The sequence below is a fragment of the Rhineura floridana genome, chromosome 3 (assembly GCF_030035675.1).
Source record: "Rhineura floridana isolate rRhiFlo1 chromosome 3, rRhiFlo1.hap2, whole genome shotgun sequence".
NCBI classification, from domain to species: Eukaryota; Metazoa; Chordata; class Lepidosauria; order Squamata; family Rhineuridae; genus Rhineura; species Rhineura floridana.
Window position 1 is genome coordinate 3,666,112 of NC_084482.1, and position 17,937 is coordinate 3,684,048.

The 17,937-nt window shown below is 45.6% G+C and overlaps 1 protein-coding gene across 4 annotated transcripts in view; it reads left to right on the plus strand.

Annotated features, from left to right (window-relative positions):
* Window positions 1–16,126, plus strand: part of CRB3 (crumbs cell polarity complex component 3) — a 36,562-nt gene extending 20,436 nt beyond the window's left edge. For all 4 annotated transcript variants that reach the window (XM_061613907.1, XM_061613906.1, XM_061613905.1 and 1 more), the window contains 3 exons: window positions 8,700–8,974; window positions 11,495–11,544; window positions 15,370–16,126. In XM_061613907.1, coding sequence (XP_061469891.1) covers window positions 8,899–8,974; window positions 11,495–11,544; window positions 15,370–15,573 — 330 coding nt within the window. In that variant the 5' untranslated portion in view covers window positions 8,700–8,898 and the 3' untranslated portion in view covers window positions 15,574–16,126. The remainder of the gene's footprint in view (window positions 1–8,699; window positions 8,975–11,494; window positions 11,545–15,369) is intronic.
* Window positions 16,127–17,937: the final 1,811 nt, after the last annotated feature.

A 17,937-nucleotide genomic window follows, 5' to 3' on the forward strand; every position in this document is an offset into this window, starting at 1 on the left:
TGGAAATTAAGGTAGAAATCTTAGTTAAAAGATGGAGCCTGGGTAGGGAACATTTAATCTAGCCTACTTGCTTTTAGCAAGAAGGGTTTAGTGCCTTCATGCCAGGGCAGTCACCAGAAGGCCACTGCAGAGACAAAGGAGCCTAGTGTTGTGGAGATGTTAGATGGGAGCATTCGAGAGTAAAGATGGATGCCCCTGAAGGCTGCAATTCTAAAAACACTTACTAAGGGATTAAGCCCCATAGAACTCAACAGGACTGACTTCTAAGCAGATATAGTTTGGATTGTGCTGTTGGTAAACCTTGACTAGGGTTCTTCTGCAAAGACATCCATATCCAAACAGGGCTGGCAACCCCCTGCCTGGAATACCCTGCTCTTATCATTTAACGTGGCTGCTCCAAACTTTTTTACAGATTTGACCCTTTACTTCAGAAAGAGGTCTGAGAAATGAGTAAGATTAAGAAGTATCTTTTAAAATTGTTCTTTTCAATTCACTCTTGAATGAACATCATACCTAGGGCAGATCCACACCATTCCTTTAAAGCACATTCAACACCCACTTGAAGGACATGAATCCCACCACAGAATCATGGGAACTGCAGTTTGTTAAAAATGGTGAGAACTATAACTGTGAGGGGGAAATGACACTTCCCAGAATTCCTTAGGGGAAGTCATGCGCCTTAAATGTGAGTTGGATGTGCTTTACACATATAGTGTGAATCCACTTAATAAATTTTGCCTGCATGTAAATTGTTTTAATTAATTTTTCAAAATGGAAATGAGCTATAAACTGTAGTGGGTGACCATGGGCTACTCTCCATCTCTCAGCCTCTCTGCCCCTCAGGATGAAAACAATGGAGAACCATGACTACCCCAAGGCATACTTAAAATGTAAAGGAAGTATTGTACAACCATAGTATGAAATTGGATACTTATAGGGACACAGCATGACAAAACTGGGCAGAAGTAACGAGTGGGGTACCACAGGGCTCGGTCCTGGGCCCAGTGCTCTTCAACGTTTTTATTAACGACTTGGATGAGGAGGTACAGAGCATGCTTATCAAATTTGCAGATGATACAAAATTGGGGGGCACAGCTAATACCATGGAAGACAGAAACAAAATTCAAAGGGACCTTGATAGGCTGGAGCATTGGGCTGAAAACAACAGAATGAAATTCAACAGGGATAAATGCAAAATTCTACATTTAGGAAAAAGAAACCAAATGCACAGTTATAAGATGGGGGATACTTGGCTCAGCAGTACGACATGTGAGAAGGATCTTGGAATTGTTGTTGATCACAATCTGAATTTGAGCCAACAGTGTGATGTGGCTGCAAAAAAGGCAAATGCTATATTAGGCTGCATTAACAGAACTATATTTTCCAAATGGCGTGAAGTATTAGTTCCCCTCTATTCAGCACTGGTTAGGCCTCATCTTGAGTGCTGCATCCAGTTCTGGTCTCTGCACTTCAAGAAGGATGCAGACAAACTGGAACAGGTTCACAGGAGGGCAACAAGGATGATCAGGGGACTGGAAGCTAAGTCCTATGAGGAGAGACTGAAAGAACTGGGCATGTTTAGCCTGGAGAAGACTGAGGGGAGATATGATAGCACTGTTCAAGTACTTGAAATGTGTCGGAATTTCTCTCTGTTGAGAGGTGTAGCAAAGTTGTGTATGCGCTGCGGAATGGAGAGTATTATTTATTTATTTATTATTTCAATTTATATACCGCCCTTAGCGAAATAGCTCTCAGGGCGGTGAACAAACAAAATAAAATACAATATATCATAATAAAAATACAAAAACATATACAAACAAACAACGAAAAGCACAGCAAAAACAAAATAAATACTACAAAAATTAAAATACAGATTAAAAGATTAAAAAAGTTAAGAAGATTAAAATGCCTGGGAGCATAAAAAGGTCTTTACCTGGTGCCGAAAAGATGGAAGTGTAGGCGCCAGGCGTACCTCTTCGGGGAGGCTGTTCCACAACTCAGGGGCCACCACAGAAAAGGCCCTAGATCTCGTAACCACCCTCCGGGCTTCCCGATGGGTTGGTACCCGGAGGAGGGCCTTAGATTCTGAACGAAGTGAACGGGTAGGTTCATAGCGAGAGAGGCGTTCCACAAGGTATTGAGGTCCCACGCCGTGTAAGGCTTTATAGGTCAAAACCAGCACCTTGAATCTCGCCCGGAAGCAAATAGGAAGCCAGTGCAGACACGCCAGGACAGGTGTTATATGCGAAGACCGACTGGTCCTCGTCAATAATCTGGCAGCTGCGTTCTGCACCAGCTGAAGCTTCCGAACTGTCTTCAAGGGCAGCCCTATGTAGGGCGCATTACAGTAATCCAATCTTGAAGTTACCAGAGCGTGGACAACGGAGGCGAGGTCGTCCCTGTCCAGATAGGGGCGTAGTTGGGCTACCAGACGAAGATGGTAAAACGCATTCCGTGCCACCGAGGCCACTTGGGCCTCGAGAGACAAGGAAGAGTCGAGAAGAATTTTATTTTATTTTATTTTATTACATTTCTAGACCGCCCTATAGCAGAAAGCTCTCAGGGCGGTGTACAACAAATAAAATCACAATTAAAATATGAGCAAGTGTGAAAAATATAACATGATAAAAATCTGAAATAGAATTGCCATGAGTTTATAAATTAAAATCCATATTAGGTTTAAAATTAAATTTAAAATGTTTAAAAAGCCTGGACGAAAAGGTAGGTTTTTACCTGGCGCCGAAAAGATAACAAAGAAGGCGCCAGGCGTATCTCGTCTGGGAGGGCATTCCATAGTTCGGGGGCCACCACCGAGAAGGCCCTAGATCTAGTTGTTGATCTCCGGGCCTCTTTATGAGTTGGGACCCGGAGAAGGGCCTTCGACGTCGAGCGTAGTGAACGGGTAGGTACATAGCGAGAGAGGCGTTCCACCAGGTATTGCGGTCCGATGCCGTTTAGGGCTTTATAGGTAAGAACCAACACTTTGAATCTGGCCCGGAAACATATCGGTAGCCAGTGCAGCTGCGCCAGGACAGGTGTTATATGGTCAAATTTCTTTGTCCCAGTGAGAACTCTGGCCGCAGCATTTTGCACTAGCTGAAGTTTCCGAACCGTCTTCACAGGTAGCCCCACGTAGAGTGCATTACAGTAGTCCAATCTAGAGGTTACCATAGCATGGATAACTGAGGCGAGATTCTCCCTGTCCAGATAGGGTCGTAGTTGGGCTACCAGCCGAAGCTGGTAGAATGCATTCCGTGCCACCGAGGCTACCTGAGCCTCAAGTGACAGGAGCGGATCTAATAAGACCCCCAAACTACGTACCTGTTCCTTTAGGGGGAGTGTAACCCCATCTAGGACAGGTAGAACGTCAACCATCTGGGCAGAGGGTCCTCCCACCAACAGCATCTCAGTCTTGTTAGGATTGAGTTTCAGTTTATTAGCTCTCATCCAGCCCATTATCGCGGCCAGGCAGCGGTCTAGTACATCAACAGCCTCACCTGACGAAGATGAAAAGGAGTAGTAGAGCTGCGTATCATCAGCATATTGCTGGAAACGCACTCCAAAACTCCTGATGACCTCACCCAGCAGCTTCATATAGATATTGAAAAGCATGGGGGACAGAACTGAACCCTGTGGGACTCCATATTGGAGTACCCAGGGACTCGAGTAATGTTCCCCCAGCATCACCTTCTGGAGACGATTCCCGAGATAGGAGCAGAGCCACCGCCAAGCAGTGCCTCCCACTCCTAAATCCGTAAGTCGCTCCAGAAGGATACCATGGTCGATGGTATCAAACGCCGCTGAGAGATCAAGGAGAACCAACAGAGTTACACTCCCTCTGTCTTTCTCCCGACAGAGGTCATCATACAGGGCGACCAAGGCCGTTTCTGTACCAAACCCCGGCCGAAAGCCCGATTGAAATGGGTCCAGATAATCAGTTTCATCCAAGAGAGCCTGGAGTTGGCGAGCGACCACACGCTCTAGGACCTTGCCCAGGAATGGAACATTTGCTACCGGCCTATAGTTGTCCAAATTATCAGGGTCCAAGGAGGGTTTTTTTAGGAGCGGTCTCACCACCGCCTGTTTCAGGCAGGATGGGACCACTCCCTCTCGTAAAGAGGCATTAATCACCTCCTTGGCCCAGCCGGCTGTTCCATTCCTGCTAGCTTTTATTAGCCATGAGGGGCAAGGATCCAGAGCAGAAGTGGTCGCCCGCACCTGTCCAAGCACCTTGTCCACATCCTCGAGCTGTACCAACTGAAACTCATCCAGTAAAACAGGACAAGACTGTGCTCTGGACACCTCATTAGGATCAACTGCTACAATAATGGAGTCAAGGTCCCGGCGGATGTTCATGATCTTATCACGAAAGTATCGTGCAAACTCATTACAGCGGGCAATTGATGGTGTTATTGCGTCCTCGGGACCAGAGTGTAAAAGTCCCCGGACAACTTTATAAAGTTCCGCTGGGCGGTTAAGAGATGACTGAATAGAGACAGCAAAGTATTGCTTCTTTGCTGCTCTCACTGCCTTCACATAGAGTTTGGTAGAGACCCTCACAAGTGCATGATTACAGCCGTCGGGAGTTCGCCTCCATTTGCACTCAAGCCGTCTCCTTTCTTGCTTCATCACTCTTAGCTCCGGGGTAAACCAGGGAGCCAATTGAGCTCTGCAACGGAGAGGGCTCACCGGGGCGATCGTGTCAACTGCCCGGGCCATTTCTGTATTCCACAGCGTGGCCAGGGTTTTGACAGGTCAGTCAATTCTATCAGCCGGAAAATTCCCTAGAGCCATCAGAAAACCCTCAGGATTCATTAGTCTCCGGGGACGGACCATCTTAATTGGTCCTCCACCCTTGCAGAGGGGAGAAGACAATGTGAGTCTAAACCTTAATAGGCGGTGATCTGACCATGACAAAGGAATAGATGTAAAATTCCTCACTCTCAGATCACCATCCCCTAATCCAGAGGCAAAAATCAAGTCCAGAGTGTGCCCCGACACATGCGTAGGGCCAGTAGCAAATTGAGACAGCCCCATGGCTGTCATGGAGGTCATGAAGTCCTGAGCTGCTCCAGATAAAGCGGCCTCAGCATGAATGTTGAGATCCCCCAATACCAAAAGTTGGGGGGAATGCAACAATAGATCCGAGACCACCTCTGTCAGCTCAGTTAGGGAGGCTGTTGGGCAGCAGGGTGGACGGTACACCAACAGTATTCCCAGTCTGTCTCGCTGACCCAACGTTATGTGTAGACACTCTAGACCATTAGCCACCTGGATAGGGTGCCTAACAAGAGGGATGGAACTTCTATAGACCACAGCGATTCCCCCTCCCCGACCCTCGGATCTACCCAGATGCTGAACCGAATACCCAGGTGGGCACAACTGGGAGAGATTAATACCTCCCAGATCGCTCACCCAGGTCTTGGTAATACATGCCAGATCGGGCGCCTCATCCACAATTAGGTCATGGATGAGGGAGGTTTTATTATTTACTGATCTGGCATTGAAAAGCAGCAACTGGAGATCCGAGGGTTGGCTGATAGAACTACCAGCAATCCTGTGGGTGTGGGGAGGACCGGAACACGTCACAGCCACCAGTTGTCTGGGGCGAGTTCCCCTTAACTGGCATGTCCTCCTCACAGCGCCATACCTCCCATTACCCGTCACTACACTAATAGGGGCCCCCTTTGGTCCTCCCTCCCACAACACTGTCCTCTCGCCCAGGCACGTAATAAAAATAAAATAAATAATAAAACTCATGGCATATACACACAATCACACACTCACTCATACAACCCACTCATACATTCAGACAGCACAACAGCATCCGAGGGGCTTCAGCAACCGGCAGTCCGTAGTAGCTGATGTAATAGGGGCCCAAAAGCGATGGACAGCAGGCACTGGATCTCCCAAGCCCCCTCAGCCAGCCGGCTTATATATCCCCTCCAGAGAAGGGACAGGTGGAACAGTATCAGGCACAGCTGGCTGAGTACCTGGGGCCTGGTCCTGCAAGGTGCCAACGTGCAGAGCAGGAGCCCAAGAAGGAGAGAGCAGAGATGTTATCCAAGCAGCAGCGCAGCAAAGCAGGCAGATGGCTCTCCCTCCCTGGGCGGTGATGGTCCTCTTCCCTTGCAGGCACTGGATCTCCCAAGAACCCCCAAACTACGTACCTGTTCTTTCAGGGGGAGTGTAACCCCATCCAGAACAGGGTAAGCATCCACCATCTGAGCAGGGAAGGCGTTCACCAACAATGTCTCGGTCTTGTCTGGATTGAGTCTCAGTTTATTAGCTCTCATCCAGTCCATTATCGCGGTCAGGCAACGGTTCAGCACATCAACAGACTCACCTGAGGAAGATGAAAAGGAGAAATAGAGCTGCGTGTCATCAGCGTACTGATGGCAACGCACTCCAAAACTCCTGATGACCGCACCCAGCGGCTGCATGTAGATGTTGAAAAGCATGGGGGACAAGACAGATTCCTGGGGGACTCCACAATGGAGAGTCCATGGTATCGAGTGATGTTCCCCAAGCACTACCTTCTGGTGATGATCCGTGAAGTAGGAGCGGAACCACTGCCAAGCAGTGACCCTGACACCCAACTCCGCGAGTCTCCCCAGAAGGATACCATGGTCGATGGTATCAAACACCGCTGAGAGATCAAGGAGAATCAACAGAGTCACACTCCCCCTGTCCCTCTCCCGACAAAGGTCATCATACAGGGCAACCAAGGCTGTTTCGGTGCCAAAACCGGGCCTGAAACCGGATTGAAACGGATCTAGATAATCGGTTTCATCCAAGAGCGCCTGGAGTTGGCTGGCAACCACCCGCTCCAAAACCTTGCCCAAAAAAGGGACATTCGCCACCGGTCTATAGTTATTCAGATTATCTGGGTCCAAGGAGGGTTTCTTTAAAAGAGGTCTCACTACTGCCTCCTTGAGGCTACCAGGGACTACTCCCTCCCTCAAGGAGGCGTTAACCACTTCCTTGGCCCAACCGGTGGTCCCAGCCCTGCTAGCTTTCACTAGCCAAGATGGGCAAGGATCCAGAACAGACGTGGTTGCCCGAACCATTCCAAGCACCTTGTCCACTTCCTCAAGCTGCACCAACTGAAACTCATCCAATAAAGAAGGACAAGGCCGTGCTCCGGACACTTCAATGGATTCATCTGTCACAACATCAGAGTCAAGGTCCCTGCGGATACATGCGATCTTATCTTGAAAGTGTCCAGCAATTTCGTTGCAGCGGGTCTCAGATGTTTCCATAGTATCGTGGGGGCCAGAGTGTAAGAGCCCTCGCACGACTTTAAAAAGCTCCGCTGGGCGGCATAAAGATGATCTAATAGAGGCAGCAAAATAGAGCTTCTTTGCTGTCCTTACCGCTTTTGTATACAACTGGATGGGCAGCGAAAACAAACTTGGCAACAGATAGAGTTGTTGACTTGTCTAGGCCGGCCAAGAGATGTCGCAGTAATGAGATTTTGGGCCTGCCAGGAAAGTTTTTTAAAATTGGGTTTAAATATCTAGAACATTCAAATGCTATAAAGGGGGCAGACAAAGAAAACATGGGACAAAGACTCGACATCTGCATTGCTGCAGGGGCATAAGCGGAGTTCAAAGGGTGTGCCCTGATAGCGGCCTACTAAAAGTGAGGAGGAGAGGCAATTAAATCGGGCCCTGGAAAAGGCTTGGTGGAATTTGAGTGTGGAAGTGAATTCCATAGTTTAACTCTGCACTATGTGAAGAAGTACTTTCTTTCGCCTGTCCTGAGTCTTCCAACACTGAGCTTCATTGGGTGGCCCTGAGTTTTTTGAAAGATGGAGAAGGATTGGGCTCCTGCTGGGAGGAAGGGCGGGATATAAATTAAATTCACTAATAGGCAAAAAACCTTGTGGTTTAAGAACATACCTATAGCCCACAGCTATTCTATCAAACTTTAAAAAGCAGGGAAATTGGGCAGCTATAGGGGGAAGCATCAGAATGGCATGGGGGGTATTTTCAATTGAACATTGCGGAATGTGAAAAATCCCCGCTGGCTATAGTATACAGCCACTTTTGTGGCTGTATAATAATAAATAAATAAATAAATAAAATAAAAACTCCCTATCCATTTTCTCCACACCCTGATTAATTTTATACACCACTATCATGTCTTTTAAGATCTGCTTCCTAGGCCCTCTTGGTTTAAGCTGGTGAGCACAACAGAGACAGCTTTTTCAGTGGCGGTGCCGCTGCTCAACTTGAAAGAAATCTGATAATCTCCAGACTTTCAGACGAGCGTTAAAAACCTATATGCGTACCATGGCCTTTTCATAACTTTCATTTTAATTGCATTGCTTTCTATTTTATGTTGTGATTATAATTTTATTGTGCTGTTTTAATATTTATTACTGGCTGTTTTGGATTATTCATCAAATTATTGATTGTATTGTGGTTTGTTTTCATGTATGTTTTTTTATGTATTGTTACTTTATTTCTTTGTAAGCTCCCTTGTAAAAGGATTTTCCTAAAAGGTGGGATATATATGCATTAAATAAATAGATCGCAAGCCATTGGCCTTGCTGGCTGTGGCTGCTGGAAGTTGGGAGTCCAACAACATCTCCCACAGGTTTTCCATCCCTGCAGTGCACCCTCCTACAAAGAGCAGAAGCAGCTATAGATTTCTGAGTATAATCGACTGCCTTTTTCTTTTTTGTATTCTAGCTTGGAAACCAAGCTTTTAACTTTGCCATCATACATAGCCAGGGTTTATACCCACTGAGGATCTGGCTGAGGCATTCTGGAGGTAGCTGCAGGGCAAAGTGAGTGTATTGCCTGATTACCAGTCTTCCTTCCTTCCTCGGGAAGAGGCAGTGGAGACCTCTGCTTCCCCCTGCCCCTCTCTTGGCTGGGGAGGAGGGTGATGGCTCGCTCGGGACAGTTTGGATTACTTCTGGCAGTGTCTCTTCAGTCTCTCTTACAGCCTGCTTTCTGTCAAGGTGAGTGCTACCTTCACTGCTGCTCCAAATGAAGGAAAAGTGATGGGGGGAGGGCTTGCTGGGTGTTCTTATTTGGGGGTGAGAGTGGGGTGTCTGGCACCTCTAGTGAGGGGTAGGGAACCCCAGGCAGATCCATTAGCACACCTGGCTACTCTGTTAGATCAACAAAAGATACTCATCTGACCAGCGGAGCAGGTTTCTCATCTCCAGGTGCAGGGTTCCAAATCAGAGGCTGGAAGGGGACTCATAGAAATCATCTATCTCAGCCCCCAAACCCATAACAATACCATTAGATGCCAGCCATTATATTTTGCATGCTGCAAAATAATGTGGCATGTCAGCTACAAAATTCTATTGGATAGCAACTTCTCAGTTTTGAAATATTATCAAAACATCATGGGTTGTCAAAAAAGGTTATCAATACAAATACAGAGTATCTGAAGAATATTTAACTTTTGGGGAGATTTTTTGGGGGGGAGGAATGGAAGCAAATTGCTTTTGGCCTAGCAACTGGGGCTGGTGGTTCAAAGTCACCCACACCTGTTCTTGGTAGAATTCAATTTAAGGTTGGAGAATTTTAGTTTGAAAAAGAGTCATAAGACTTTAGATTTCTTCTGATCAAGATATAGTTTGAAGTCAAGGTGACAGATCATCCAGAAAGCAGAAGTGAGCTCTCTTTCCTAGGAATGCATCAGAGGCACTCTGAATTTCCTTTAAGCGTCTTCGTTCACTTGTAAACTGCTCTTTCAGGGGTGTTCCTTGGGCTGTATTGGCTCAAGGAATGGGCTCTGGTTGACTCACTCATGCCCTCCCCAGCACAGTGGGTGAGAGAAGACAGCAGAAAACAGGTTGTTCTACCTGTGAAATCAGGTAGTCTCTTGTGACAAGAGCAGTGCCCAGCCTGAGATGGAAATTGAATGATCGAGAGTAAAAACTATCTAAACAAGAACACACCTGTCTCAGGAGGGGTTGCAAGCAGTGAATCTAGTCCTGTAAATGAATGCTTCTGGAGAAAAATAAGATCTGGTAACTCAGGCCTCATGTGTCCAAGGGGGTTCTTTTTAAAAATGCACCTGTCTTCCACATATCGATGAAGACCCCCCCCCCCCCAGTGTAGAGCCTGAGGGCTGCTTCACACTCGAACAGATTTTTAGGTGTATACGTAGTTTGGCTGTCACAAATGCATGTTCATGATGAGTATACACTACAAAGGGCAAAAGAAATATAATTAACCTCCTCCAATGACTTGGCTGATTAAATACAGTAATATCCCTAGGATATGTTACGTTGGTAAAAATGTCAATACATATTTTTGATAATTGATTGACAGAAGGAAATGGTATAACATTCTTCACTTGGAGGCATTCACCATTAGTAGTTAATGTTCTTAATTATATTTTTTGCCCTTTGTCGTGTATGCTCATCATGAAAGCCCCTGAATAAGACTAATTGTCGAAATGCGTTTGGCTATGCTATACATTTTGCAATTAATTACATATGGGCATTGATTTATGTCTATTGGCCACTGCTTATAAGTTGCCCTTTATCTTCATATTGATATTGTGTTGATTATATCATATATTTTGTACTTCATTGTGTATGGGCACTGGTTTTTTTTATTGTTTTGCTGGCCATCTTTATTATTATGAGAATAGGGATTTTATATTGACTGTCTACGTACATATTTGACATCATTTTATAATTATGTATTTTATGTTTGTACCTTAACTTTGTTTGGAGCACTGTGTTTGCGTTAAGGTAGATTTTAACTTCACAGTTTTTGCCATAAGCCTTCCGTGACACTTATTTCATAGAGGATAAGACTATGATGACTGTGCATCCATAGTTGGAGGCAGTATGCTTCCAAATACCAGTTGCTGGAAACTGCAGGAGGGGGGAGTGCTGTTGTGCTCAAGTCCTGAGCCGTGGGAATCTGGTTGGCTACTATGTGAACAGGATGCTGAACTAGATGGGCCACTGGCCTGAACCAGCAGGGCTCTTATATTCTTATTTCCATCTGGAAAGCTGATAAGGCAGGATATATAGACTTTCAGTGTAAGTCACTAATAAATTAGGGTCTAGGAATGGGAATAGCTGAATCTCCTACAGTATAATTATTGCCTATGGCTTGTAATGAATGTCAGTAAGTATGTCTGCAAGGCTCAGCCCTCTGTGTAACCCCCAGGGATGTTAAAAGCCTGGTTCAGACCAACGTTGTTGTTTTTTGGTGCAGATAGAAAATCTGCTTTTAAAAAAACCTGGTTCAGTCACTCACCCAGGTAGTAATTTGTCCTCCAAAAAAGGTGTGTGTGTGTAGACCCAGTGAACTGGACCATTCTGCATATGGCCCTGCATGTGGAGAGTACCCTGGCATTACTTATTACTTCAGGGCTATGATTAAATGAAAGGGGAGGAGGGGGCATAAATGGTTCACAGTCTAGTGAAAGATAATCTGAGACATGTGAAAGCTGGTCCCTTCCTCCTCTCTAACTCCTGTTTTTTGTCTCCTCTCTCCAAAAGACAGCACTACAGTAAACCCCACCTCATCCTCTTCTTCAAATCGCCTTTCGGTATGTATGTCTTGGGGGTGTGTGTGTCAGCTTTTGGGAGGTGCGAGCTGGGTGCGGGCAAAGTCTTCCCTAAAGGGGACAACATTGCCTGGGGAAGCCAGGTGGAGACAGATCATAGCTTAACTTGATTGCTATGCTTATACCAGGCCAGTTCCCTGTGGGCAGAGCAGGAAAATGCATACTGAGTCCTTTTGAACCCCTTGCTGATTGTGGCAAATTGAATAGTTGTTGGCATGCTCAAAGCAGTGATGGATTAACCATTAAGCAAAATAAGCACGTGCTTAGGGCACCACAGAGTTTTTTCCCCTAGCTATCATGCCCTTCACTCTCAACTCTTTCACTGCCACACTCAACTTTGTAATTCTCCGTATCTGCCGTGTTCGACTTTAATCTGAATTGTTAAAAAAATGTTTTCTTTGGTATGGTGAGTGACTAAAGTTTAAAAGCTTGAAGGTGTTCAGACATAGACCTAGAGTTCAGTATGTTTGACTGTCTTACCAAAGTTTTTCTGCATAAATTTCAGTGTTTTTCTAATCATTATAAATATATATATATTGCCTTGTGTATATTTGTAACATTAATGGTCACAAATTGCACAGCTGAGCGTTCATTTTCTCAGCTCAAGCATATTAAAAATCCCAACAGAACAACTATGCGACAAGACAGGCTGGATGCCTTGTCTCTGCTAAGTATAGAAGCAGATTTGTTACGCCAGATTAGTTTTGAGAACTTGATCAAAGACTTTGCAATTAAAAAATATAGGAGAAAACTTTGAAAAGTATAAATAAAGTTATAAGTAGGCACTAATGTCAATAAGCATTATTTTGCATGTTTTGATCCATGTATGCTGAAATGCTATGTATCTTCAAGGTTAGAAAGCAATGAAATAAAAGATGTTTTGTTTTGTACAAATAATGATATTTCTCCATTAGAATATCTTTTATAAAAATTGTCCACCAGCATTGATTTCTGTAGAAAGAGGATTTTCAAAATTGAAAAGTATGCTCTCGAGATCACGTAATTTCAGTAGAGATAATATCAGATCTTATTTTATTTATTTTTATTTATTTATTATCATTATTTTTACCCCGCCCTTTTTCCAAAACTGGGACTCACGGCGGCTTCCAGATAAAAGCACACATATAATTAAAAACATACAAAAGTCTAGATTAAAATCAAATTAAACAATTTACAGTATTAAAACCATTCATACATACAGTTAAAATAATTCAAACTCAGTTTAAAATAATACAATTAGACAATAGTAATGCAGCACCCTTCAAGACCTGTCCTTAACAGCTTTCAGTTCCAAAGGCTTGTTGAAATAAAAAAGTCTTTGCTTGCTGACGGAAGGACTGCAAGGAGGGGGCCATTCTTGCTTCCCTAGGAAGGGAGTTCCAAAGCCTTGGGGCAGCCACTGAAAAGGCCCTATCTCGCGTCCCCACTAGTCGTGCTTGTGAGGACGTAGGTATTGAGAGAAGGGCCTCTCCTTAGGATCTCAGGGCCCGGGCAGGCTCATATAGGGAGATACGGTCTGACAGATAGCCTGGACCTAAGCCATATAGGGCTTTATAGGTCATCACCAGCACTTTGAATTGTGTACGGAAACAGAGTGGCAACCAGTGGAGCTTTTGTAACAGGGGAGTCGTACGGTCCCTGTAACCAGCCCCAGTTAACATTCTGGCTGCAGCACGTTGCACCAACTGAAGTTTCCGAACAGTCTTTAGAGGCAGCCCCACGTAGAGCGCGTTACAGTAATCTAAACGGGATGTAACTAAGGCATGTGTCACCATGGCCAGATCAGATGGCTCAAGGAATGGGCGTAGTTGGCGCACTAATCTTAATTGTGCAAAAGCACTCCTGGCCACCGCAGAAACCTGGGCCTCCAAATTTAAAGCTGAGTCCAGGAACACACCCAAACTGCGAACTGCGAGTGTAACCCCATCCAGCACAGGCTGAATCCCTATTCCCTGATTTGCCTTTCGACTGACCAGGAGCACCTCTGTCTTGTCTGGATTAAGCTTCAATTTGTTCGCCCTCATCCAGTCCACCACTGATGACAGACACCGGTTTAACACTGGAGTTAGGTGGAAAGGAGAAGTAGAGTTGGGTGTCATCAGTATACTGATGGCACCGAACCCCAAACCCCCGGACAACCTCTCCCAGTGGTTTCATGTAGATGTTAAATAGCATGGGGGACAAAACTGAGCCCTGAGGGACCCCACAGGCCAACGGCCAAGGAGTCGAACAGGAATCCCCCAGCACCACTTTCTGGGTTCGTCCCTCCAGGAAGGAACGGAGCCACTGTAAAACAGTGCCCCCAAGTCCCATCCCAGCAAGGCGGCCCAGAAGGATACCATGGTCGATGGTATCGAAAGCCGCTGAGAGGTCCAGCAGAACCAACAGGGACACACTCCCCCTGTCCAGTTCTCTGCGTAGGTCGTCCACCAAGGTGACCAAAGCTGTCTCCGTCCCATAACCAGGCCTGAAACCAGACTGAAATGGATCTAGATACTCCGTTTCATCCAGGAATCCCTGGAGCTGGGAGGCCACCACACGCTCTATTACCTTGCCCAAAAATGGGATATTGGACACTGGCCGATAATTATCCATTATGGAGGGATCCAGGGATGGCTTTTTCAACAAAGGCCTTACAGCTGCCTCTTTTAGGCACACTGGAACTCTGCCTTGTTGTGAGGAGGCAATGATTCCTTCCTTCACCCACTCAGCCAGTGCCTTGTAATCTTTGGGGCGGTAATTAAAAATCATTTTCAATAAATTTTTATATTTGCATTTTTCCCTTATAACAATTTTATTAAGAAATGCATAAAACAGTGTTGAAAATTTGTATTTTTTCTGTTGCCCTAGTTATAAGTAAATAATTTGCTTATATTGCTTACTGCTATTTAGTGTTAAATAAAATTTAATTTTAAAAAAAATTAATAGAGTTGTGGGGTCTGGCCTGGAAGAAAATGGAATTTTCAGTCTCTTATTTCACCTTCAGTACTTATTGAGTTCTTTTGCCCTTTGTAGTGTATACTCATCATGAACATGCATTTGTGACAGCCAAACTTGTCAGTTAAGCAATGGAAGGGCTGAGGGGGGCACCATTGTTGGGCTGTGCTTAGGGCATCGGACGTGGCTCAAGGCAGCTAATATCACTATAGTAGGGTCCCACTCATATGGCAGGTTCTGTTCCAGGCCCCCACCAAAAACCGCTGGAAAGTGGGGCCCTACTCAGCTGTAGCGTGTGAGCTTGCGTGCTTCAGCTGATCCCTATGATAGCTGTCAGCTGGAGCGCAGTGGCTGGAGCTCCCCGTGCTGATCACTCCACTGGCGCCACCATATTAGCAGAACGCCAAAAAGCAGGGCGGAGACAATATTGTAGCAAATATAAGAACTGTCACATGGAAAATGGGAGAGAGGTGGATTTGGCCTCTTTCGCTGTGGTCAGTTGATGATTTGGGTTGGCAGTTGACAACTGGATTTGGGCTGCATGTCTGGCAAAGGGTTAAGATTTATATCAGACAGATATTTGGCATCCTGATGCTGTGCTGGCCACCCATGTGCTCTCCCCAGTTGGTCTGACTACACAAGCAGTGTGGCCATATGTTTGGCAGCCATATTTCTCAGGGATGCCCATGAACATGTCTTGGTTTGTGGAGTGCAGGTGCCAAGTTATTTAAGGACCATGCAGTGAGGCCCAGGCTTCTTGTGGTAACATTTCCACCCCTGCCCGTGTTAGAACCTGCCCTGTTCTGCACTCCTCAGCTGCCCAATAGTGAGTAACCATGTTCTTCTCCCCGTTTTCTTTCCCTGTGGCAGCCGTCAGAGCTGGCAGCTGCCATAGCTGTGCCATGTGTTTTTGGGGGGCTCCTGCTGATTGGCCTCTTGGTTTTCATGGGACTCAAAGTCCGGGAGAAGCGCCAGACAGAAGGAACCTACCGGCCCAGCAATGAGGAGCAGGTGGGTGCCCGTGTGGAAACTAACGCCAACCTCAAGCTGCCCCCAGAAGAGCGACTCATCTGAGCTAGGGGGCAAGAGCTCTGCTGTCAGGTCCCAGCTTGGAAGGAGCCACTCGGCATGCTGAACTTCATAAAAACTAAAGTAAAACTGGAGCTGCTGCTGCTGTTGTTGGGCTTGAGGTTTCCCGGCAAGCTTCTAAGTATTCCATGCAGGCTGGATGTGAATGACTGTAAATGGGAGAGGTCCCAAATGGTGTGAAAGGGGCTTCTGAGGAACCACTGGAGCTGATACCTGCCCACTGCTGGGAAGGCTAGAGACAGGCAGTTCAAAGCAAGATTGGACCTTGCCTCTCTGTGTGCATAGAAGAGAAAGGGCTTCCCACGCACATACCAACTGCACAGTATTGGCTCTCTCTTTGTGCTCTCCAAAAGAATGAACTCATTTTCCTACAAGTGGGAATTCATGAGATTGCCACTGAAGCTGAATAGGAAAGGGTGGGCAGAGAGGAAGAGGCTGCTCTTGGGTCTTGCCATGTGAGACCTAAGGCAGGTCTGCCTTTTAATTTTTTTTTTAAAGAAAGTGTATTGCACTATTTAATAAAAACAAATCTCCCTTCTCTGGTGCTGTCAGTGGAAATGATACTACTACCTGGAGGGTTATTGTACACAGCCTTATACAGTCAGTTTCTGAGTGGATGGGTGACTCTGAAATGTTCTAAAACAGAGATGGGATATCTGTGGCCCTCCAAGTCCCTCTTGGACTGCAATTCCCATCATCCCTGACTTGGGGCTGATGGGAATTGTAGTCCAGCAACATCTGGAGCCCCACACAGGTTCCCCAAAGAGGGAAGTACCACCCTCAAATCCAACAAAGAAACTGAGGAAAACCTCCAAAGGGACTTAATGAAAAGTTTGTTAAAACGATCCCACAACTTGTGCTGTGCTTCAGACATTTTAAGTGTGCTGTAAGACTGTTCAAAAGCATTCCATATACACCCCTTTGAGTCTTTTAATAGGTTGGTCATTATTATCCCCACACTGTATTACAGGTGGGAGAGCATTCAGGCTTGACAGAGGCAGGGTTTGTACTGAGGCCTTCCTGATTCATCGTACAGTCTCTTCGCTGCTGCTCCGCATTGGCTTTCATCAAAGACAACGGTTCTTTCAGATCTTCTAATCCTTGCATCTAGCCTCTACCTAAGAACTGCAACAGACACAATGCAGGAGGTTCAACATCAATATGTGCATTTCTCCTTTAAAGCAATTGTGCAGGATTCCAATTTTTATTGGAGTAGCCATGCGAGAGGAAGGTTTTTAAACCACCACTAAGTTGATATTGGACATGCAGCGGAAAATGTTCCGGCCCCTGTATTGTGCCTATCGTTCTGTCATTTACAAGTCTAATTATACAGCAATGGGAGTGGCTGTATACTATAGTCAGCATGCATTTTTCACATTCCACAATGTTAAATTGAAAATACCCCCCACGTAGGGTTGCCAGGCTCAGGGCCTGAGACTGATCCTGCATCTTTAGGAGAAGAGAAAGTCAGCCAACTTGCAGGTGTTCTTGCAACATTGTAATGGGAAAAACCACAAGGTGGAATTCTCCCTTCCCCCTGCACAACTTATAAAGATACAGAAGACCTCTTGGTTGCCGGGGGAAGGGAGAATTCCACCTTGTGGTTTTTCCCATTACAGTGTTGCAAGAACACCTACACTTGGCAGAATTGTCTCTTCTCTTAAAGATACAGAATCATTCTCAGGCCCTGAACCTGGCAACCCTACCCCATGCCATTCTGATCCTTCCCATAAGCTCATTTCAAAACAAAACCTTACAAAACGTATAGTTCTAAACTCAGAAACACTTGCTTAACAACCTTTTAAATTTTCCTGGTGATTCACAAAACAGTCAGAGAATCGAGAGTTCAAAGTGTAAAAAAGAGAAAAAAACTCAGAGCCCTTTTGGACTTTTTCCTGTCAGAGTTCTCATAATCTGTTGAAATTAATTTAAAATCAGCCATGTCCACAGAGTACCTGTAATTCTAATACTGACCTTGCCCCATACTCTGACCTTAATCTTCTGCAGTTTAAAGGTTTAAAAAATGTGTGGCTGATTTTTAATTAATTTAAGAAATTTTGCCTTGAACTCAATGAAAATGTTGGGCATGCTCAGTAAGAACCAACTGTCAGTGTTGTAAAAGCCAGACTCCCAGCTGCTGGGCTTGCCTAATTGGGGCCACACCCACACCAGACTTTGATTTCACGTGAGACAGTCATGGCTTTCCCCAGAGAATCCTGGGAAGTGTCTCCTGACAGAGCTCCAGTGGCCAGAGTGGTTTAACAGCCAGGCACTCTGATAGAAGCTCTGTGAAGGGAACAGGGCATCTCCTAGCAACTCTCAGCACCCTTCACTAACTACACTTCCCAG